The sequence below is a fragment of the Panulirus ornatus genome, chromosome 11, assembly GCF_036320965.1.
Source record: "Panulirus ornatus isolate Po-2019 chromosome 11, ASM3632096v1, whole genome shotgun sequence".
Lineage (NCBI taxonomy): Eukaryota > Metazoa > Arthropoda > Malacostraca > Decapoda > Palinuridae > Panulirus > Panulirus ornatus.
In genome coordinates this window covers 70603877-70630243 of record NC_092234.1, presented here as the reverse complement: position 1 = coordinate 70630243, position 26367 = coordinate 70603877, and the positions used below count along the sequence as shown (strand labels likewise).

Sequence of the window (26367 nt, the reverse complement as noted above, 5' to 3'; positions counted from 1 at the left end):
CTCTCTCAACCACGCTCTTTTTATTTCCACACATCTCTCTTACCCTTACGTTACTCACTCGATCAAACCACCTCACACCACACATTGTCCTCAAACATCTCATTTCCAGCACATCCATCCTCCTGCGCACAACTCTATCCATAGCCCACGCCTCGCAACCATACAACATTGTTGGAACCACTATTCCTTCAAACATACCCATTTTTGCTTTCCGAGATAATGTTCTCGACTTCCACACATTCTTCAAGGCCCCCAGAATTTTCGCCCCCTTCCCCCACCCTATGATCCACTTCCGCTTCCATGGTTCCATTCGCTGCCAGATCCACTCCCAGATATGTAAAACACCTCACTTCCTCCAGTTTTTCTCCATTCAAACTCATCTCCCAATTGACTTGACCCTCAACCCTACTGTACCTAATAACCTTGCTCTTATTCACATTTACTCTTAACTTTCTTCTTCCACACACTTTACCAAACTCAGTCACCAGCTTCTGCAGTTTCTCACATGAATCAGCCACCAGCGCTGTATCATCAGCGAACAACAACTGACTCACTTCCCAGGCTCTCTCATCCCCAACAGACTTCATACTTGCCCCTCTTTCCAAACTCTTGCATTTACCTCCCTAACAACCCCATCCATAAACAAATTAAACAACCATGGAGACATCACACACCCCTGCCGCAAACCTACATTCACTGAGAACCAATCACTTTCCTCTCTTCCTACACGTACACATGCCTTACATCCTCGATAAAAACTTTTCACTGCCTCTAACAACTTTCCTCCCACACCATATATTCTTAATACCTTCCACAGAGCATCTCTATCAACTCTATCATATGCCTTCTCCAGATCCATAAATGCTACATACAAATCCATTTCAGAAAAGAAGAGTGAATGTTGGGGTGAAGAGGGTGGTGAGAGTAAGTGAGCTTGAGAAGGAGACCTGTGTGAGGAAGTACCAGGAGAGACTGAGTACAGAATGGAAAAAGGTGAGAACAATGGAAGCAAGGGGAGTGGGGGAGGAATGGGATGTATTTAGGGAGTCAGTGATGGATTGCGCAAAAGATGCTTGTGGCATGAGAAGAGTGGGAGGTGGGTTGATTAGAAAGGGTAGTGAGTGGTGGGATGAAGAAGTAAGAGTATTAGTGAAAGAGAAGAGAGAGGCATTTGGACGATTTTTGCAGGGAAAAAATGCAATTGAGTGGGAGATGTATAAAAGAAAGAGACAGGAGGTCAAGAGAAAGGTGCAAGAGGTGAAAAAAAGGGCAAATGAGAGTTGGGGTGAGAGAGTATCATTAAATTTTAGGGAGAATAAAAAGATGTTCTGGAAGGAGGTAAATAAAGTGCGTAAGACAAGGGAGCAAATGGGAACTTCAGTGAGGGGCGCAAATGGGGAGGTGATAACAAGTAGTGGTGATGTGAGAAGGAGATGGAGTGAGTATTTTGAAGGTTTGTTGAATGTGTTTGATGATAGAGTGGCAGATATAGGGTGTTTTGGTCGAGGTGGTGTGCAAAGTGAGAGGGTTAGGGAAAATGATTTGGTAAACAGAGAAGAGGTAGTGAGGGCTTTGCGGAGGATGAAAGCCGGCAAGGCAGCAGGTTTGGATGGTATTGCAGTGGAATTTATTAAAAAAGGGGGTGACTGTATTGTTGATTGGTTAGTAAGGTTATTTAATGTATGTATGACTCATGGTGAGGTGCCTGAGGATTGGCGGAATGCGTGCATAGTGCCATTGTACAAAGGCAAAGGGGATAAGAGTGAATGCTCAAATTACAGAGGTATAAGTTTGTTGAGTATTCCTGGTAAATTATATGGGAGGGTATTGATTGAGAGGGTGAAGGCATGTACAGAGCATCAGATTGGGGAAGAGCAGTGTGGTTTCAGAAGTGGTAGAGGATGTGTGGATCAGGTGTTTGCTTTGAAGAATGTATGTGAGAAATACTTAGAAAAGCAAATGGATTTGTATGTAGTCTAGCAACTTAAGTCAGTTTATTTTCTTAAAGGTCTTTAATATGGTGGGACTGTCAATATTCTATCATCAAAGATCATGGCCAAAAATTTTGCCTTCTGATCTGGATAAATCAAGAGATAAGCTGAACTAATGAATATTTCAAAAGTGAAGGGCAAGTTTTGTTCTACATGCAAAAGCAAAACAGACAAATAAACAATGAGGGGAGCTCTCCATACACCTTCCTTGTATCTAGAGGCAGTACTGCTATTTTGGCATTACAAAATGAGATTGTAAGACAGGGTAAAGGATTGGTAAGAATTTAATTTGAAGGTGAAGAATTTTTAAAGCTGCCCTGGGTGGAATTAAGATAAGTCAGTTTGAAAATTCTTATTTCTCATTGGGCAGTTAATTTCAATCAGTTACTACTCTAAAAACAACTTATTAATACCTGACATTCATACTTCACATAAAACCTGACATTCATACTTCACATAATCACTATCCTTCTTCATGAAATTAAGATTCAGCCGTCCAAAATGTAAAACATACATCCTTTCACACTTAAAGGCTACTCTGGAGGTACAAATGTTTGGTTAGCACTAATGCTAGTTGTAAAAAAAAATATGCAAGTGCTATACTGTCTTACGTGTCTACTCTAGACATTTATCTAAACTGAGTAACCATTAAAACCTTACAAAGAATGAAAAGAGAAAACCATCTGACAAACAGCCACCTTTAAAATATTAGTTTTACATAAGTTATGCATGTGTCTAAAAGGTCATATACTCAAAGCAAATACATGCTTCATATCATCAGCATATCCAATACATTAATCATAGTTACAGACATTGAGACATAAAACAAATAAGCATGAATTCTCTACAATGATACAGGCAACCTAGACTTACAATATTGAAGAGGAAGAGGTAGATATCTGATGAAGTTTCCGAGATGTAGACACACCTGTAAAGAGACATATCATAGACTGATATCCTTTCTTTTATGAAGCACAATCTAATCACACTCAATGTTCCACCAAATCCTAGTTAACTAAGGAAAATCTTTACAGCTTTTTCCTTTCTTATAATCAAGAACATCACTCCTCATCAAGTCAGTCACATGCTCCAGCTCCAAATAAATCTTAAGTAAAAATCTAAAAGCCTTGGCCCTTAAGTAATCCTTTTTAGGTACTGCATGTGAAACTATAGATGCATCCCACCAAATGTTGGGATATCTTTTAAGCTTCAGAAGGGACCATATAATCCACTCCATATTGATCTTTCTATAATTTCACTAATACTTCATTAAACTGCCATCTTTAATAATAAAAAATCCTCAACCAAAAGTCACTCATATCTAATTAAAACCTTAAACAATCAATGTAGTCAAATTTTCTGAAAACATTAAATATTAAAAATGTACCTTGATATGAACTGAGGTTCAAATTAATACAGAATAACTGATAGACACATTATCTCACAAATACAGAATAGCAACTTATGAAAGATGGAAGTTATTTCAAAACACAAATATACACAACTTAAGTATACAAGATGTGCATGTTTATGTGAGTATATGTATATAATTCCCTCATTAAGCATATGGAGATGGGGCTTTACATTCATTATACAATAATCCTTACATCTGCATTTTCCTCAAAAAATCTTTAAATTTTCCAGTGTTAATCAAACTTACTTCCTCTAAGCTAAAGTTGTCCCACAACTCCACTATTGAAGAAATTATCAATTATACCCCTCAGCACACCTCTCTTACTTCACTTCCAGCTGTGCTCTCTTGTTACGGAATCTCTTCTAACTTTAAGAACCAAGTTAATGCTGTGAATGCATGTTAGAAATTATCCCCTATCAGTCTTCTTCCCAAAGTGGGCAGACAGTGAGCTTTCCTTCTTTCTTCATACCTCATTACACTTAGCTCTGGTACCATTCTTGTTGCAGTTCTCTGTACCCAATCCATCATTTCTTGTACCAAATTGGCTGCATTCTTCTAGAACTTATCCAGCAGTCATATGCAGCCCAATAAGTAAGGACAGCAATGACTGCTTCTTCATATATGTGCAAGTGAGTGTCATTCATATTTGCATTTCATGGGAAGTGAATTTTATATCATTGTTGCCCCATCTCTTAAACTCACATCTTAACTTTACTCATTTCTATATATTATACTTTGTCGCTGTCTCCGTGTTAGCGAGGTAACGCAAGGAAGCAGACGAAAGAATGGCCCAACCCACCCACATACACATGTATATACATACACGTCCACACACGCACATATACATACCTATACATCTCAACGCATACATATATATACACACACAGACATATACAAATATACAAGTGCATAATTCATACTGTCTGCCTTTATTCATTCCCGTCGCCACCCCACCATACATTAAATGAACCCCCCCCACATGTGCATGAGATAGCGCTAGGAAAAGACAACAAAGGCCACATTCGTTCACACTCAGTCTCTAGCTGTCATGTATAATGCACCAAAACCACAGCTCCCTTTCCACATCCAGGCCCTACAAAACTTTCCATGGTTTACCCCAGACACTTCACAAGCCCTGGTTCAATCCATTGACAGCACGTTGACAACAGTATACCACATTGTTCCAATTCACTCTATTCCTTGCACGCCTTTCACCCTCCTGCATGTTCAGGCCCCAATCACTCAAAATCTTTTTCACTCCATCCTTCCACCTCTAATTTGGTCTCCCACTTCTCCTCATACCCTCCACCTCTGACACATATATCCTCTTTGTCAATCTTTCCTCACTCACTCTCTCCATGTGACCAAACCATTTCAATACACCCTCTTCTGCTCTCTCAACCACATTCTTTTTATTACCACACATCTCTTACCCTTTCATTACTCACTCGATCAAACCACCTCACACCACATACTGTCCTAAAACATCTTATTTCCAACACATCCACCCCCTCCGCACAACCCTATCTATAGCCCACGCCTCGCAGCCATATAACATTGTTGGCACCACTATTCCTTCAAACATACCCATTTTTGCTCCCCAAGATAATGTTCTCGCCTTCCACACATCTTTCAATGCTCCCAGAACTTTCGCCCCCTCCCCCACCCTTTGACTCACTTCCGCTTCCATGGCTCCATCCACTGCCAAATCCACTCCCAGATATCTAAAACACTTCACTTCCTCCAGTTTTTCTCCATTCTAACTTACCTCCAAACTGACTTGTCCATCAACCCTACTGTACCTAATAACCTTGCTCTTATTCACATTTACTTTCAGCTTTCTTCTTTCACGCACTTTACCAAACTCAGTCACCAGCTTCTGCAATTTCTCACACGAATCAGCCGCCATGGCTGTATCATCAGCGAACAACAAATGACTCACTTTCCAAACCCTCTCATCCACAACAGACTGCATACTTGCCCCACTTTCCATAACTCTTTCATTCACCTCCCTATCAACCCCATCCATAAACATATTAAACAACCATGGAGACATCACACACCCCTGCCGCAAACCAACATTCACTGAGAACCAATCACTTTCCTCTATTCCTACTCGTACACATGCCTTACATCCTTGATAGAAACTTTTCACTGCTTCTAACAACTTGCCTCCCACACCATATATTCTTAATACAGTACATTCCACAGAGCATCTCTATCAACTCTATCATATGCCTTCTCTAGATCCATAAATGCCTCATACAAATTCATCTGTTTTTCCAAGTATTTCTCACATACATTCTTCAAAGCAAACACCTGATCCACACATCCTCTACCACTTCTGAAACCACACTGCTCTTCCCCAATCTGATGCTCAGTACATGCCTTCACCCTCTCAATAAATACCCTCCCATATAATTTCCCAGGAATACTCAACAAACTTATACCTCTGTAATTGGAGCACTCGCCTTTATCCCCTTTGCCTTTGTACAATGGCACTATGGATGCATTCCACCAATCCTCAGGCACTTCACCATGAGCCATACATACACTGAATAACCTCACCAACCTGTCAACAACACAGTCACCCACTTTTTCCATAAATTCCACAGCAATACCATAAAACCCACTGCCTTGCCAGCTTTCATCTTCCGCACAGCTTTCACTAACTCTTCTCTGTTTACCAAATCAATTTCCCTGACCCTCTCACTTCGCACACCAGTTCAACCAAAACACCCTATATCTGCCACTCTATCACTATCATCTAACAGATTCAACAAACCTTCAAAATACTCACTCCATCTCCTCACATCACCAGTACTTGTTATTATCTCCCTGTTAGCCCCTTCACCGATGTTCCCATTTGATCTCTTGTCTTACACACTTTATTTACCTCCTTCTAAAACATCATTTTATTCTCCATAAAATTTAATGATACTCTCACCCCAACTCTCATTTTCCCTCTTTTTCACCTCTTACACCTTTCTCTTGACCTCCTGCCTCTTTCTTTTATACATCTCCCAGTCATTTCCATTATTTCCCTGCAAAAATCGTCCAAACGCATCTCTCTTTCACTAACAATCTTACTTCTTCATCTACCACTCACTACCCTTTCCAATCTGCCCATCTCCCATGCTTCTCATGCCACAAGCATCTTTTGCACAAGCCATCACTGCTTCCCTAAATACATCCCATTTCTCCCCCACTCCCCTTACATCATTTGCTCACACAAGTCTCCTTCCCAACCTCACTTACTTTCACCACTATCTTCACCCCCAACATTCTCTCTTCTTTTCTGAAAACCTCTACAAATCTTCACCTTCGCTTCCACAAGATAATGATCAGACATCCCTCCAGTTGCACCTATCAGCACATTAACATCCAAAAGTGTCTCTTTCACGTGCCTATCAATTAACACAATCCAATAATGCTCTCTGGACATCTCTCCTACTTACATACATTTGTGGATTTGTGTGCAGAAAAAGAACTGGTGATTGGGCATACCTAGTTTAAGAAGAGAGATATACATAAGTATACGCATGTGAGAAGGAGATGATTAAAACGCGTTATTGGATTACGTGTTAATTGATAGGCGTGTAAAAGAGAGACTTTTGGATGTTAATGTGCTAAGAGGGGCAGCTGGAGGGATGTCTGATCACTATCTTGTGGAGATGAAGGTGAAGATTTGTACAGGTGTTCAGAAAAGAAGAAAGAATGCTGGGGAGAAGATAGTGGTAAGAGTGAGCTTGGGAAGGAGACTTTTGTGAGAAAGTAGAAATGAGTGTAGATTGAGTGTAGAATGGCAAAAGGTTAGAGCAAATGACATGAGGGGAGTGGGGGAGGAATGAGATGTATTTAGGAAGGCAGTGATGGCTTGTGCAAAAGATGCATCCGGCATGAGAAAGGTGGGAGGTGGGCAGATTAGAAAGGGTAGTGAGTGATGGGATGAGATGAAGAAATAATGTTATTAGTGAAGGAGAGAAGAAAGGCATTTGGATGATTTTTGCAAGGAAGTAGTGCAAATGACTGGGAGATGTATAAAAGGAAGTGGCAGGAGATCAAGAGAAAGGTGCAAGAGGTGAAAAAGAGGGCAAATGAGAGTTGGGATGAGAGAGTATCATTAAATTCTAGGGAAAATAAAAAGGTGAGTTTTAATGGAGAAAAACTGGAGGAAGTGAACGTGTTTTAGATATCTAGGAGTGGACTTAGCAGCAGATGGAACCATGGAAGTGGAAGCGAGTCACAGGGTGAAGGAGAGGGTAAAGGTTCTAGGAGCATTGAAAGAAGGAAAGAACATTATCTAAAGAGCAAAACTGGGTTTGTTTGAAGAAATAGTGCTTCCAACAATGTTATGTGGTTGCAAGGCATGGGCTATAGATATGGTGGTGCAGAGGAGGGTGGATGTGTTGGATATGAAATGTTTGAGGGCAATATGTGGTGTGAGGTGCTTTGATCGAGTAAGTAATAAAAAGAGTGTGGTTGAGAGAGCAGAAGAGGGTGTGATGAAATGGTTGGGACACTTGGAGAGAATGAGAGAGGAAAGATTGACAAAGAGGATATGTGTGTCAGAAGTGGAGGGAAGAAGGAGAAGCAGGAGACCAAATTGGAGGTGGAAGGATGGAGTGAAAAAGATTTTAAGAGATCGGGGCCTGAACATACAGGAGGGTGAGAGGTGTACAAGGAATAAAATCAATAGGAACGATGTGGAATAGCAGGGTTGACGTGCTGTCAATGGATTGAAGCAGGGCAGTGAAGCATCTGGGGTAAACCATGGAAAGACCTGCAGGGCCTGGATGTGGAAAGGGAGCTGTGGTTTTGTGCATTACACATGACAGATAGAGACTGAGTGTAAATGAATGTTACCTTTTTTGTCTGTTTCTGGCGCTGCTTCACGGGTGGGTGGGTGAGAGGGCAGGCACGGGGTGGGGGTGAGGGGATGCTATTTTGTGTGTGGCAGGGTGGCAACAGGAATGGATGAAGGCAGCAAGTATGGGTATGTATATATGTATATGTCTGTGGATGTATATGTATGTATACGCTGAAAAGTATATTTATGTATATGTGCATGTGTGGCTGTTTATGTATAAATGTGTATGTAGGTGGGTTGGGCTATTCCTCATCTGTTTCCTTGCACTATCTTGCTAACGCGGGAGACGGCAGTTAAGTATACTAAATGAAAATAAACAAAAAGATGTTTTGGAAGGAGGGAAATAATGTGTGTACAACAAGAGAACAAATGAGAACATTGGAGAAGGGGGCAAATGGGGAGGTAATAACAAGTAGCGATGAAGTGAGAAGAAGAAGAAGGAGTGAGTATTTTGAAGGTTTGTTGAATGTGTTTGATGATAGAGAGGCAGATGTAGGTTGTTTTGATCAGGGTAGTGTGTGAAGAGAGAGGGTCAGGGAGAATGGTTTGGTAAACAGAAAAGAGGTAGTGAAAGCTTTACGGAAGATGAAAACCAGCAAGGTGGCAGGTTCGGAGGGTATAGCAGTGGAATTCATTAAAAAAGGGCGTGACTGTGTTGTTGACTGGTTCGTAAGGATACTTAATGTATGGTGAAGAGCCTGTGGATTGGCGGAATGCAGGCATAATGCCATTGTACAAAGGCAAAGGGGATAAAGGTGAGTGTTCAAATTACAGAGGTATCAGTTTCCTGGGATATCATATGGGAGGGTATTGATTGAAAGGGTAAAGGCATGTACAGAGCATCAGATTGGGGAAGAGAAGTGTGGTTTTAGAAGTGGCAAAGGGCGTGGATTAGGTGTTTGCTTTGAAGAACATATGTGAGAAATACTTAGAAAAACAGATGGATTTGTACGTAACATTTATAGATCTAGAGAGGGCATATGATAGGGCTGATGGAGATGCTTTGTGGAAGAATGTAAGAGTATATGGTGCAGGAGCTGTTTCTAGAAGCAGTGAAAAGTTTTTACCCAAGATGTAATGGGGGGGGGGGGGGGGGGGGGGGGGCAGGAAGAAGTGAGATAATTCAGTTATCTAAGAGCCATCTTGGGTAAGTGTGGTGATATGTAGGGAAAGATAAGGAAGACAACAGTACAGTTTAGAAGAGTCACTGGGTCCCTTGATAGAATACTGAAGGGTAGAGGCGTAAGTATGGAAGTGAAGAGAGCATCAAGGTACAGCAAAGTCCTCCCAACCCTGACCTATGCTGCCAAAACATGAACATGGAATGAGTCACAGAGGTGACAGGCTGTGTCACAGGCTGTGGAAATGAGCTATATAAGGAAAGCATGCAGTGTGACTAAATGTAATGAAGAAAGAAATCAAAGGGTGTATGAGAGATGTGGTATGGGGGGCAATGCAAAGGGAGTGAATTGTGGAATGGTAGAATTGGTGAAATGTAACACTTTGAGGTGGTCAGGGAAAGTGGAAGGAATGCAAGACTGAGTGTTTACAAGAAGAGCATATAATAGAACAATTAAAGGGGTTGATGTGAGTGGAAGACCACATTTGACATGGGCAAATAGGGTGGAGGAATACTGGAGGGAGAAAAATAGTGGTGGAATGCATGGAATGGTGTATGTGAGGAAGGTACATAAGGAAAGGGATAAGTGGAGACTCTTTTGCCATGGCCATCCTTTGATTGGAATTCTCGGAGGGAATGAGCTTCAGAGATATAGATGGATAGAAACAAGTTTGGCTCATGCCAAAATGCATAATTATAAGAATATATATTCATTAAGTAAGTAATCATCTAGCACATTCTGATATATAACCACACTCGACAATGCCAGGTTTATGCTTGCCACAAAGAAAACATTACAGTGTCTACAAAGGAACCTTGTTCACCCTCATATATTTTTGAAGGTGATACATGGCGAAAGTTTATTGTGGGTACAATCATATGATGCTCACATTCATCAGTTCTTCAAAATACTCGTTCCATCTTCCTTTCACTTCCTCCTTTTGATTCAGCAAGTACCCTTCCTTACTTCTCACATCAATATTTCCACTCTTACATCCACCTCTCCTTTTTCACCACCTTCCAGTATAGTCCTTACTATCCGAAAACTTTTAACTTAACTTTCTTCTAAAATGTTCATCAACTCTTTCTTTGCTTTCCTCTATCAGCTTCTTAACAATCCACTTACATATTTTGTATTCTTCCCTCCTCCTTTAATGAACTTCCACTGGTACATTCCTATTGAGCAATCTACCATATGCCTTTTTCTTTCCTTCAACAGCATTTCTAATCTCAGAAATATAGAAATATATGAGTGGCAAATGATGTTTTCTTACTTTTGAAATGTTAGCAAAGTAATGCACATGATTATAACTTCAAGCATGCCCATTTTCACCCTCCCAGAAACCAACCTCTCTTCAACACATTCCTCATTACTCCTTGAACCTTCACCCCTCACCCACTCCATGAATCACCCCCATCTCCATGGCTCAACTCACTGCTAAGTCCACTCCTAGGTATCTAATACTGCCTTCTCCTCCAAGTTTTCTCCATTCAAATCCACACCCCAACTTACCTCTTGCTGCTTCATCCAGTAACCTTGCTTTTATTCATATTCATTCTCAACTTTCTCCTTTCACAAACTCTATCAAACTCAGAAAACAATTTTGCAGTTTCTCACCTGTATCTGCCACCAGTGTCGTGTCATCAACAAACATCAACTGCCTCACTTCCCAGGCCCTTCTCACCCCTCTACAGATTGCATATCTGCCCCTCTCTCCAAAACCCTTAAATTTACCTCCTCATCACCCCATCCATAAACAAATTAAACACCCTTAGTGATATCACACACCCCTCCTGCAGACCCATTTTCAACCAGAACCACTCATACTCCTCTGATCACTCACACACATGCCTTCCTCTCACAATCAAAACTCCATACTGTTTCTCATAGCTTTCCACCTACACCAGATATTTAGAACACCTTCCACAAAGAATCTCTATCAACCCCATCATATGCTTTCTCCTGATCCATTAATACCACATACTACAAATATCTTCTTGTCAATGTGCTCAAGGGCAATTTTGACACTTAGCAATATAGGCCTGCCTCCCTTGAAACTATAGAGGTAGTTCAAGCACATACTTCACTGCAACCTCTAAGTGCATCATGTTATCAAATGATTTTCTTACAATATGAAATCAAAAAACATGAAAACTGCAAAAATATTCAGGGATATATATGGACAATAGGTAGGATACAAATCAAATTCTTCATCTAATGCTAATATGTTGTATTCACATAAATATTCTACAATACTACGCATGCAATATCATTAGCTACCAATCAGTAGGGATTTCAAATAAATATATCAAAAGGTATCAAGGTATCCATCTGGTTTACATGCTAATATATAAAAAAAAGTTACTTACATCTGGTCGATGATCGCAAAACCTGGAAAATACAATTCAATTAATTTCAAATACAATTTTACAGGAAATTTCTAATAAATATATTTTTTCTAGATATATCAAAAAATCTGTAACACATGTGGTTTGGTCACATGGAAAGAATGAGTGAGGAAGGATTGACAGAGAGGATATATGTGTTAGAGGTGGAAGGAACGAGGAGAAGTGGGAGGCCAAATTGGAGGTGGAAAGATGGAGTGAAAAAGATTTTGAGCGATCGGGGCCTGAACATGCAGGAGGGTGAAAGGCATGCAAGGAATAGAGTGAATTGGAACGATGTGGTATACGGGGGTTGACATGCTGTCAGTGGATTGAACCAGGACATGTGAAGAATCTGGGGTAAACCATGGAAAGTTCTGTGGGGCCTGGATGTGGAAAGGGAGCTGTGGTTTTGGTGCATTATTACATGAAAGCTAGAGACTGAGTGTGAACGAATGGGGCCTTTGTTGTCTTTTCCTAGCGCTACCTCGCACACATGAGGGGGGAGGGGGATGTTATTTCATGTGTGGCGAGGTGGCGATGGGAATGAATAAAGGCAGACAGTATGAATCATGTACATTTGTATATATGTATTTGTCTGTGTGAGTATATATATATGTATACATTGAGTTGTATAGGTATTTATATTTGCATGTGTGGACCTGTATGTATATACATGTGTATGTGGGTGGGTTGGGCCATTCTTTCGTCTGTTTCCTTGCGCTACCTCGCTAACGTGGGAGACAGCGACAAAGCAAAATAAATAAATGAATAAATAAATATATGTGGTTAACATGCAGATTATACATCTTTTACATAAATGTTCACCTCAAAACATATACATCATAGACATCATAACATTATCATATCTACTATGTGAAATTCTCCTCCAAAAATGAAAATATTCTCATATCTGGAATATTTTCACAGGTGTCCACTTGACTCAGATGCTTTCACTTCAAAGTATTCTCCCATTCTTTCCTGGACATCATGAGTGGGAAGAGGAGAGTGCTGACAATGGAGGAAACAGGAAGATCTGATGTTAATGGCCTGAGGCTCAAAGATGTTTCTTAGTATTCTTAGTAAGGAACACCTCTCTATTATGATCTCGATTGCACCTTTTACGAAAAAAAAGTTGGATTAAAGAAGTTTAAGATGTTTTTATTATACCTTTCTTTCTTTTCCTTTCATGCTATTCGCCATTTCCCGCATTAGCGAAGGTAGCATTAAGAACAGAGGACTGGGCCTTTGAGGGAATATCCTCACCTGGCCCCCTTCTCTGTTCCTTCTTTTGGTAAATAAAAAAAAAAAAAAAAGAGGGGAGGATTCCCCCCCACTCCCTTCCCTTTTAGTGGCCTTCTACGACACGCAGGGAATACGTGGGAAGTATTCTTTTTCCCCTATCCCTAGAAGATATGATAATGTTATGATGTCTATGATGTATATGTTTTGAGGAAAAATATAAAACAAGAAGTGCAAATAGAAAATAAACTCAGGGTGATTAAGTGCATGAATTCAAAACGAAAAAATTATTTCTGTGTCTAACATGTATAAAAACCTCATTTTCTATGTAAGAAAAACAGTTAAAAGTTTAAAAAAGTACTTTCAATTTTTTACTAGAAACATCACATCAGGAGGGTATACCCATGAAAATATAGTCCACATATACAAAGGAATAAATAATACCTCACAATAATAAAAATTATATAAATTTCTCTATCTACACTGCAGAGGTTTTCTTTGTTGATATCTCCCGTGTTAGTGAGGTAGCGCAAGGAAACAGACGAGAGAATGGCCCAACCCACCCACATACACATGTATATACATACACGTCCACACACACACAAACATATACATATATACACATGTACATAATTCATACTGTCTGCCCTTATTCATTCCCGTTGCCACCCCACTACACATGAAATGAAAACCCACTCCCCCCGCATGTGCGGTTTTCTACCACTTTATAAAAACAGTCTGTCTAAAACCAAAACTTAATAGTGACTCTCTTGACCAAGTGTCTGTTGGCATTTGGTAAAAAAAATTCATTTCAAACACTGGAAAAAGACTTCACTTCCAGTTCAAAAGCATTAATTCAAAAATACTACCAACCTTAAAAAATTGGTTAAAAAGCTGAAAATTTCTCAAGAAGTCCAGAAAAACTTGGAGAACAAATCAAAGGTCCCTGGAATCTTTCTTGTGCTAACATCACACATGACTAGTAAGAGGTCACAGAAATCAAGCTTAGCTAGAATGACAGTGAAAACTATCATTGACACGAACAAGAGCATCAAAATTATGTGACGAGATGTTATTCCAAAGAATTACATACATTCAAGAAAGATGTTATGAAAAGGAAGCTTTCCCAACTTATGAACTTCTTACTCAGCCACCATTCCTCTTCCTTGCAGAGTGTTCTGGGTATCATGTTAAAAGCTTTCACTATTCAGCTATCTATCATTCCTGAGAAATGCCTTTCTCTTTTTGATGGAGATCACTTTCTGCAAACATTGATTTAAACACAACTATCCACCTATTATATATATATATATATATATATATATATTTTTTTTGCTTTGTCGCTGTCTCCCGCGTTTGCGAGGTAGCGCAAGGAAACAGACGAAAGAAATGGCCCAACCCACCCCCATACACATGCATATACATACGTCAACACACGCAAATATACATAACTACACAGCTTTCCATGGTTTACCCCAGACACTTCACATGCCTTGATTCAATCCACTGACAGCACGTCAACCCCGGTATACCACATCGATCCAATTCACTCTATTCCTTGCCCTCCTTTCACCCTCCTGCATGTTCAGGCCCCGATCACACAAAATCTTTTTCACTCCATCTTTCCACCTCCAATTTGGTCTCCCTCTTCTCCTCGTTCCCTCCACCTCCAACACATATATCCTCTTGGTCAATCTTTCCTCACTCATTCTCTCCATGTGCCCAAACCATTTCAAAACACCCTCTTCTGCTCTCTCAACCATGCTCTTTTTATTTCCACACATCTCTCTTACCCTTACGTTACTTACTCGATCAAACCACCTCACACCACACATTGTCCTCAAACATCTCATTTCCAGCACATCCATCCTCCTGCACACAACTCTATCCATAGCCCACACCTCACAACCATACAACATTGTTGGAACCACTATTCCTTCAAACATACCCATTTTTGCTTTCCGAGATAATGTTCTCGACTTCCACACATTCTTCAAGGCTCCCAGAATTTTCGCCCCCTCCCCCACCCTATGATCCACTTCCGCTTCCATGGTTCCATCCGCTGCCAGATCCACTCCCAGATATCTAAAACACTTCACTTCCTCCAGTTTTTCTCCATTCAAACTCACCTCCCAATTGACTTGACCCTCAACCCTACTGTACCTAATAACCTTGCTCTTATTCACATTTACTCTTAACTTTCTTCTTTCACACACTTTACCAAACTCAGTCACCAGCCTCTGCAGTTTCTCACATGAATCAGCCACCAGCGCTGTATCATCAGCGAACAACAACTGACTCACTTCCCAAGCTCTCTCATCCCCAACAGACTTCATACTTGCCCCTCTTTCCAAAACTCTTGCATTCACCTCCCTAACAACCCCATCCATAAACAAATTAAACAACCATGGAGACACCACACACATATATATATATATATATATGTCCATGGGGGACATCACACACCCCTGCCACAAACCAACATTCACCGAGAACCAATCACTTTCCTCTCTTCTTATACGTACACATGCCTTACATCCTACATAAAAACTTTTCCCTGCTTCTAACAACTTGCCCCCCACCCCATATATTCTTAATACCTTCCACAGAGCATCTCTATCAACTATCATATGCCTTCTCCAGATCCATAAATGCTACATACAAATCCATTTGCTTTTCTAAGTATTTCTCACATATTTCTTCAAAGCAAACACCTAATCCACACATCCTCTACTACTTCTGAAACCATACTGCTCTTCCCCAATCTGAAGCTCTGTACATGCCTTCACCCTCTCAATCAATACCCTCCCATAATTTCCCACGAATACTCAAAAAACTTATACCTCTGTAATTTGAGCACTCAATTTTATCCCCTTTGCCTTTGTACAATGGCACTAAGCAAGCATTCATCCAATCCTCAGGCACCTCACCATGAGTCATACACATGCACATGTACAGCCTACACATCTCAACGTATACATATATATACACACACAGACATATACATATATATACATCGACATAATTCATACTCTCTGCCCTTATTCATTACCGTCGCCACACCGCCACACATGAAATAACCACCCCCTCCCCCCAAATGTGCATGAGGTAGCACTAGGAAAAGACAACAAAGACCACATTCATTCACACTCAGTCTCTAGCTGTCATGTATAATGCACTGACACCACAGCTCCCTTTCCACATTCAGGCCTCACAGAACTTTCCATGGCTTACCTCAGACGCTTCACATGCCCTGGTTCAATCCATTGACAGCACAATGACCCCGGTATACCACATCATTCCAATTCACTCTATTCCTTGCACACCTTTCACCCTCCTGCATGTTTAGGCCCTGATCACTCAAAATCTTTTTCACTCCATCTTTCCACCTACAATTTGGTCTCCAACTTCTCCTCATTCCCTCCACCTCTGACACATATATCCTCTTTGTCAATCTTTCCTCACTCATTCTCTCCATGTGACAAAACCATTTCAAAACACCCTCTTCTCAACCACACTCTTTTTATTACCCTTTCATTACTTACTCAATAAAACCACCTCACACCACATATTGTCCTCAAACATCGCATTTTCAGCACATCCACCCTCCTGCGCACAACTCTATCTATAGCCCACGCCTCGCACCCATATAACGTTGTTGGAACCACTATTCCTTCAAACATACCCATTTTTCCTTTCCGAGATAATGTTCTTGACTTCCACACATTCTTCAACACTCCCAGAACTTTCGCCCCCTCCCCAACCCTATGATTCACTTCCGATTCCACCGTTCCATCCAATGCCAAATCCACTCCTAGATATCTAAAACACTTCACTTCCTCCAGTTTTTCTCCATTCAGACTTGCTTCCCAACTGACTTGTCCCGCAACCCTACTGTACCTAATAACCTTGCTCTTATTCACATTTACTCTCGGCTTTCTTCTTTCACACACTTTACCAAGCTCAGTCACCAGCTTCTGCAGTTTCTCACACGAATCAGCTACCAGCGCTGTATCATCAGCGAATACCTACTGACTCACTTCCCAAGCTCTCTCATCCACAACAGACTGCATACTTGCCCCTATTTCCAAAACTCTTGCATTTACCTCCCTTACAACCCCATCCGTAAACAAATTAAACAACCATGGAGGCTTCAAGCACCCCAGCCGCAAACCTACATTCACTGAGAACCAATCACTTTCCTCTCTTCCTACACGTACACATGCCTGACATCCTCGATAAAAACTTTTCACTGCTTCTAACAACTTGCCTCCCACACCATATGTTCTTAATACCTTACACAGAGCATCTCTATCAACTCTGTCATATGTCTTCTCCAGATCCATAAATGCTAAATACAAATCCATTTGCTTTTTTAAGTATTTCTTACATACATTCGCCAAAGTAAACACCTGATCCACACATCCTCTACCACTTCTGAAACCACACTGCTCTTCCCCACTCTGAAGCTCTGTACATGCCTTCAACCTCTTAATCAATAAACTCCCATATTATTTCCCAGGAATACTCAACAAACTTATATCTCTGTAATTTGAGCACTCACTTTAATCCCCTTTGCCTTTGTACAATGGCACTATGCAAGCATTCCGACAGTCCTCAGGCACCTCACCATGAGTCATACATACATTAAATAACCTTACCAACCAGTCAACAATACAGTCACCCCCTTTTCTAATAAATTCCACTGCAATACCATCCAAAGCCGCTGCCTTGCTGGCTTTCATATTCCGCAAAGCTTTTACTACCTCTTCCCTGTTTACCAAATCATTCTCCCTAACCCTTTCACTTTGCACACCACATCGACCAAAAACACTCTATATCTGCCACTCTATCATCAAACACATTCAACAAACCTTCAAAATACTCCATCTCCTTCTCACATCACCACTACTCGTTTTCACCTCCCCATTTGTTCCCTTGTCTTACACACTTCCAAAACATCTTATTCTCCCTAAAATTTAATGAAACTCACCCCAACTCTCATTTGCCCTCTTTTTCACCTCTTGCCTCTTTCTCTTGACCTTCTATTATGATGTAAATTACTGTGAAACAATCCTATATTTCATAAAAAAATATCATATTGGTTGCAAATCTGTGGTGTTTGTTACATAATGCTGTGCCAACTCAACAAAAGCAGCTCAGCAAGAGCAGAGAGCTAAGATTTGACAAAATGAAAACAACACTACACCATCAACATTCAAAGTTAATGGTCACACAAGGGCAAGGATTATACACAGCTTGAATGAGAAAATGCTTTCTTCTGGAGCTAATGGGAAACAGGCAGGGGTATATGCTGATGCTTTGATTGTCTCTCCAACACTAACAGGAGTAAAGGCAAAGAACAACCAATGGTTGTTGCTAGGAGAAATGGCAAGTGACTTTTCAAGCTAGTGGGTGGTTATGTCACAGTAGCCCCATGACACTTTTTGAAACCCAGGAAATTCAACATGATGAAGGAAAGTGTAAAGCTTTCATTTTAGAAAACAAGACAATGGCTTATTAGACACTTCAACATAAATTGATGCAACCATAACACTGTGCAAAGTATAACTGAAAAGTTTATCACCAGATCAAAAGAAGCTGGTTAATTCAAATAATTTGACAAGTATTGCCTTATATCATACCAACAAGCAATTAGTAAGCCATTTCTCACTATTATTTCAATTCACAAGCCTACCTCCAACTAGTGCTTCAGCAAAGTATTCATACCAGACATATCTAGCAGTTCAAGAAAGGGTGGGAAATCCACTACCTCCAACATAGCAGGGATGGATACAACAGGCTGATACTCTCATAATGACTTTCCCGTTACATTAAACAAATTGCATAAATCATTATAAATGCAAAGCCAGAAAAGGCAAATCAAATTGATGCAGGAAAATGGAAATATTTTGCACCTTATCTTTTTCATACATGATTGCCTTTGTTACATTTAGTGAAGAAGTGCCAAGAATAGGCACAGAGAAGGCCTCATTCACTTGCATCCTTTTTCTAGCTGTCATGTGTAATAGCCCAACCCCCCCCCACAAGGCCTCACAGACTTTTCCATAGCTTACCCCAGCTACTTCGTATTCCCTGGCTCAGCCTACTGACAGCATGGTGGCTCCTCTATGCCACATCACTCCAATTCACTCCCATGAATGCATTTTACCATTCTGCATGTTCAGGCCCCAAGCACTCAATATCATTTTCACTCTATCCTTCCATATCCAATTTGGTCTCCCCTTTTCCTTGTCCCCACCACTTCTGACGCATATCCTCTGTCACCCTCTACTCACTCAATAAACCCTTCTCACACCACATTTCATCAAATATTTCTTTTCCAACTTATCAAACCACCTCCATACATTCTCATCTATGGCCATTCCTCAAATCCATACATCACTGATACTACTATACCTTCAAACATAATAACCATTTTTGCCCTCCCACATAGCTACATCTTTTTCAACACATTCCTCAATGCTCCCAGAACCTTCATCTCTCCCCTCATCCATGCTATGACTCACTTTCACTTCTATGGGCCCCATTCAGTGCCATGTCCACTCCTAAGTATTTAAAACATCCCACTGCCTCCAATTTTCTCCATTCAAACTCACATTCCAGCTATATTGTCAATGTTCTGCTAAACCAAATAACCTCGCTTTTATTCATATCAACTCTCAGCTTTTCCATTCCACACAACAACTTATGCAGTTTCTCACTGGAATCTGCAACCAATGTCATGTCATATGTGAACAATAGCAGACTTACTTCCCAAATCCCCTCACCCCCTAGACACTGGATACTTGCCTGTCTCTCCAAGACCCCTGCATTTACCTTTCTTACCATCCCATCTATAAACAAATTAAACAGTTATGGTGATTTCAAAAACCCCTGTAACAGACCCACCTTTATCTATATCCAATTTCTACCCACTTACACACACATGCCTTACTCTATTCATAAATACTCAGTGCTTCTAAAAACTTTCCCCAACACCATGTATTTGTAACACCTGCCACAAACCATCTCTACAAACAAAAAAATATACTTTTAACAGATCCAGAAATGCCACATAAAAATCCTTCTCTTTCTCTAAGTATTTCTCTTATTCATTCTTCCATTCTTCTAAGCAATAATCTAATCCACAAATCATCCATCACTCTTGAAATCACTTTGTTCTTCCCAAGTCTGAAGATCTGTGCTTGCCACCACCTTCTCAATCACCCCTATTCCATACAATTTACCACATACACTTAACAAACTGCAATTCGAAGAGCCACCTTTGTTCCCCTTGCCTTTATCCTCCCAACATTCACGCACTTGACCATGATCCAATACAAACAATGAAAATCCTAACAAACCAATCAAAAACAGTCATCCCCTTTCTTTAGAAGTTCAAATGTAATATTATCCACTACAGACAAGATGCCACAGTTCATCTTAAGTAAGGCTTTCACCACCTCTTCCCTTTTCAACAAACCACTTTCCATGACTCTCTCACTTTGCATACCACCCTACATATGTCACCTAATCATCAAACACATTCAACAGTCCTTCAGAGTATTTACACAATCTCCTCACTTCAGCAGTGATTGTTTCATTTCTCCACTGTTCCCTTCAATGTTCTCATTTGTTCTCTAGTTTTTATCACATTATCAACCTCTTTCCAAATCATTGTTTTACTCTCCCTGAAGTTTCCTGACATTCACCTCAACTCTCATTTGCACTCTATTTGAGCCTCTGCACCTTCCTCCTTACCTCCTGCCACATCTCCCAATCGTTCACACTCCTTAAGTACCTCCCATATCTTTATTTTCTCTTTCACTAGCAACTTTACTTCATCATCCCACCATTCACCATCCTATCTCACCTCCTGACCTTCTACATGCCACATATTTCTCTCAGCTACCAGCAACACTTCCCTAAATACCTCTCCTTCCTCACCCACCCACCCCATTTACTCTCCCCTTTTGACATTCTACACTCATTCTTATTTTGGGGTATGGTGTACCAATAACAATCTTGAACTCAAAGAGTAGAAAACAAGAGAGATAGATGTAGACTTTAGAACTTCACCAGTTGTATATAAATGGAGAATCTGAAACCTTATCAAGAAATACACATATTCTGGTATGATCATAGTTAGCAATTTTAGTTTTAATCAAAATGTAGAGGCAGTGTATATCAAAATCAGCTCTAGAATGTATTTTGTGAGGAAGCTAAACAAACTCATAATTGACACTAGAATTATGGACTTATTCTACATAGCTGTAATACAGTCGGTCATCTCGTTTTCTGTTACATGTTGGTAAGAAAACTGTAATTCAACCTTAGAGAGTAAACTGATCAAAGTAATCACTAATTGTGTAAAACTTGGGATTAGGAATATCACATCATTGTTGGAACTATACCAAAAGTATACTTATCAAGGATGTAAAGTAATTTAGAAAGACTCAACACATCCATTAAACCACAATTATCAAATGTTAGCATCTGGAAAAAGATCAAGATCAGCGAAAAGTAAAATAACAAGGAATGCAAGATATTTTGTAACAGCTTACATAAAACTTATAGGTTAGGATTAAACTTAACATAATCCTGGCTCCTTAAGTCTTGAAGACTCTAATAGTTGCATCCCTTGTATTTGATGTTCTTTTACATGTAGGTAAGTGATAAATGTTATATGAATGTGGTATCTCAGGATGAATGTTTTTTTATCATGTGAAAATATACAAAACAAATTTCATGTTATTTACATGACCTATAAAGCATCATCATCATCATCATTATTCTATTTTCATTTATCATACTTTGTCTGTCTCCTGCATTAGCAACGTAGCACAAAGAAATAATGGCCCAACCCACACACATATACATGTATATACATAAATGCCAACACATGGACATATACATACCTATACATTTCAACGTATACATACATATCATACACAGACATATATACACATGTACATATTCAAACTTGCTGCCTTCATCCATTCCCATTGCCACCCTGCCAAACATGAAATGGCAACACCCCCTCCACCTGTGCGTGCGCGAGGTAGTGCTAGGAAAAGACAACAAAGGCCACATTTGTTCACACTCAGTCTCTAGCTGTCATGTGTAATGCACCAAAACCATAGCTCCCTTTCCACATCCAGGCCCCACAAAACTTTCCATGGTTCACCCCAGATGCTTCACATGCACTGGTTCAATCCATTGACAGCAAGTCGACTCTGGTATACCACATCGTTCCAATTTACTCTATTCCTTGCATGCCTTTCACCCTCCTGCATGTTCAAGCCCCAATTGCTCAAATTCTTTTTCACTCCATCCTTCCACCTCCAATTTGGTTCCCACTTCTTCTCGTTCCCTCCACCTCCGACACATATATCCTATTTATCAATCTTTCCTCGCTCTTTCTCTTCATGTGACCAAACCATTTCAACAAACCCTCTTCTGCTCTCTCAACCACACTCTTTTTATTACCACACATCTCTTTTACCCTTTCATTACTTAATCCATCAAACCACCTCACACCACATACTGTCCTCAAACATCTTATTTCCAACACATCCTCCCTCCTCTGCACAACCCTATGTACAGCCCACACCTTGCAACCATATAACATTGTTGGAACAACTATTCCTTCAAACATACCCATTTTTGTTCTCCGAGATAATGTTCTCGCCTTCCACACATTCTTCAGCACTCCCAGAACCTTGCCCCCTCCCAAAGCCTGTGACTCACTTTCACTTCCATCCGCTGCTAAATCCACTCCCAGATATCTAAAACACTTCACTTCCTACAGTTTTTCTCCATTCAAACTTACATCCCAATTAACTTGTCCCTCAACCCTAATGAACCTTATAAACTTGCTCTTATTCACATTTACTCTCAGCTTTCTTCTTTCACACACTTTACCAAACTCAGTCATCAGTTTCAGCAGTTTCTCACCCAAATCAGCCACCAGCGCTGTATCACCAGCGAACAACAACTGACTTACTTCCCAAGCCCTCTTATCCACAACAGACTGCATACTTGCCCCTCTTTCCAAAACTCTTGCATTCACCTCCCTAACAACCCCATCCATAAACAAATCAAACAACCAGGGAGACATCACACACCCCTGCCGCAAACCTACATTCACTGAGAACCAATCACTTTCCCCTCTTCCAACTCGTACACATGCCTTACATCTTCGATAAAAACCTTTCACTGCTTCTAGTAACTTATCATTATCATCATATTTTTGCTTTATTGCTGTCTCCCGCGTTAGCAAGGTAGCGCAAGGAAGCAGATGAAAGAATGGCCCAACCCACCCACATACACATGTATATACATACACGTCCACACATGCAAATATACATACCTATACATCCCAACGTACACATATATATACACACACAGACATATACATATATACACATGTACATAATTCATACTGTCTGCCTTTATTTATTCCCATCGCCACACCACCACACATGAAATAACCATCCCCTTCCCCCAAATGTGTGCGAGGTAGCACTAGGAAAAGACAACAAAGGCCACATTCGTTCACATTCAGTCTCTAGCTGTCATGTAATAATGCACCGAAGCCACAGCTCCCTTTCCACATCCAGGCCTCACAGAACTTTCCATGGTTTACCCAACACTCCACATGCCCTGATTCAATCCATTGACGTGCTAGCACGTTGACCCCAGTATACCACATTGTTCCAATTCACTCTATTCCTTGCACACCTTTCACCCTCCTGCATGTTCAGGCCCCGATCACTCAAAATCTTTTTCACTCCATCTTTCCCCCTCCAATTTGGTCTCCCACTTCTCCTCGTTCCCAAGTGCACTTTCGTGTAATAATCACATCATCAGGGGAGACACAAGAGAGAAATATAACAGTCAGTTGATATACATCAAAGAGACGAAGCTAGGACGCCATTTGGTAAACATGTGATTGTCCAAAAACAATACAACGAGCGTTCATAAACTTATCATTTTACAAATCTTATCAACAATAAAATGATCTAATTTGTATAGACCATCACTAATATTAAGATTATAATCCTTTGTGCATTTAATAATGGAAGATTCAATGATATTTCTCTTTGTAATAGAGTTAGAGTTAACAACTGAGATGGCGTTACTCCAGTCAATACAATGATCATAGTTTTTAACATGATTACATTTGATTCTTGTCCCGTTCTTATACAATATTTATGTTGCTTAAGTCTAACAGAAAGATCCTTACCAGTCTGACCAACATAAAATTTATCACAGTTTCCACAAGGAACTTTATAGATGCAGCCAAGAGAATTTTCTGGTGAATTCCAGATTAAGATATTAACATTAAAAGATTTAAGCAACATGGGAAGCAAAGTGAAATTATTATTAAAAGGGAGAACTAAAAGATTCTTGGTGTCAATGGGAGGTTTGGGCTCAACTCTATAAAATGATTTCTTTGCTAACTTAAGGGATTTATCAATGAAAGATCTAGGGTACTTTAACTTAGATCAAATACAATATATCTTCTCAAACTCATCATCAATAAACTCTGGACTGCAAATACGTAATGCCCTAAGGAACATAGATTGAAATGATGATAATTCAACTCTGTCATGTTGAGATGAGTAATAATGGATATATGAGCATACATTGGTGGGTTTTCTGTACATGCTAAACTTAAACTTGTTTCCTTATCTATGGATCATGCAATCTAAAAATGGTAACATACCATTATTTTCATTTTCTACAGTAAATTTGATGGAAGGTACTAAATTGTTAAGTAAGGGGAGAAATATTTGTAAATTTTCATTTGTTGGCCAAACACAAAGAACATCATCTACATACCTAAACCAAATTTCATTAGAAGGTAAGATATCCTTTAGTAATTTTGTTTAAAAAAATTCCATAAAAAGATTACTTAGTACAGGTGAAAGAGGGTTACCCATTGCCATACCAAATTTTTGAGCATAATAATCTCCATTAAATTGAAATACACAGTCTTTTATACACAATTTTATCAGTTCAATGAAATTAGACTGAAACAGGTAAATGAATATCATCCAAGACATCAAATAAACATTCTAAAAGGTCATCAACTGGAACTCTAGTGAAAAGTGAGGAAACATCAAAGCTAACTAGTTTGAAATCAAAATCAATATTGATATTATTTAGCTTGTTGACTAAATCTACATTGTTCATGATATTAGAATTTGATACCTTACCCATTAAAGGGCTTAATAAGGAAACTAACCATTTTGACAATTTATATGTGATGGAGCCTACTGAACTCACTATAGCTCTTGCTGGAAAATTCTGTTTATGTGTTTTGATAAGTCCATAAATATATGGCAATGAAGGGGACAAAGATAACAAATTTTTGATAAGAGAAATGTTACCTTTCAACAATAACTTCATTTCTTTATTGAAGTGAGAATTAACTGTTTCTAAGGGATTTTTACTAAGTTTAGAATATGTTGTGTTATCATTTAGATCATTCATTTTAGATAAATAGTTACTTTTGTCTAAAAACACAACAGTGTTAGCCTTATCTGCTTTAGTAACATGTATATCCTTGTCTTTTTTTAAGGTGTTAATAGCTCTTATGAATCTTTTAGGGCAATTAGCTTTCACTGGTTTTGACAAACTGACATACACTAAACCCTTACAGATATTAATATCATCATTACTTAAATTACTGTATTTTTCTAAATTACAAAAAGACTTTGTGACATTAACACAGCTGGCTTCTCTGTTAGAGCACACAAAACTTAAACCATAGCCTAATGCACACAAGGAATCTTTATCTAGTTGTTTATCAGACAGGTTTATCACAAAAGATGGGTTTGTGTTCTTGGTCCAGTCACTGTTTTCAATTTTTTTTTTTTTTTTTTTTTTTTGTCGCTGTCTCCCGCGTTTGCGAGGTAGCGCAAGGAAACAGACGAAAGAAATGGCCCAACCCCCCCCATACACATGTATATACATACGTCCACACACGCAAATATACATACCTACACAGCTTTCCATGGTTCACCCCAGACGCTTCACATGCCTTGATTCAATCCACTGACAGCACGTCAACCCCGGTATACCACATCGCTCCAATTCACTCTATTCCTTGCCCTCCTTTCACCCTCCTGCATGTTCAGGCCCCGATCACACAAAATCTTTTTCACTCCATCTTTCCACCTCCAATTTGGTCTCCCTCTTCTCCTCGTTCCCTCCACCTCCGACACATATATTCTCTTGGTCAATCTTTCCTCACTCATTCTCTCCATGTGCCCAAACCACTTCAAAACACCCTCTTCTGCTCTCTCAACCACGCTCTTTTTATTTCCACACA

At 39.8% G+C, this 26367-nt stretch overlaps 1 protein-coding gene across 2 annotated transcripts in view; it reads right to left on the bottom strand.

Moving 5' to 3' along the window:
* LOC139751631 (dihydrolipoyllysine-residue succinyltransferase component of 2-oxoglutarate dehydrogenase complex, mitochondrial) overlaps positions 1 to 26367 on the bottom strand; it is a 199599-nt gene that overhangs the window by 138856 nt on the left and 34376 nt on the right. For both annotated transcript variants that reach the window (XM_071667250.1, XM_071667251.1), the window contains exons 2-3: positions 11766 to 11787; positions 2865 to 2919 (exon numbers count right to left, since the gene is read on the bottom strand). In XM_071667250.1, the coding sequence (XP_071523351.1) occupies positions 2865 to 2919; positions 11766 to 11787 (77 nt within the window). The remainder of the gene's footprint in view (positions 1 to 2864; positions 2920 to 11765; positions 11788 to 26367) is intronic.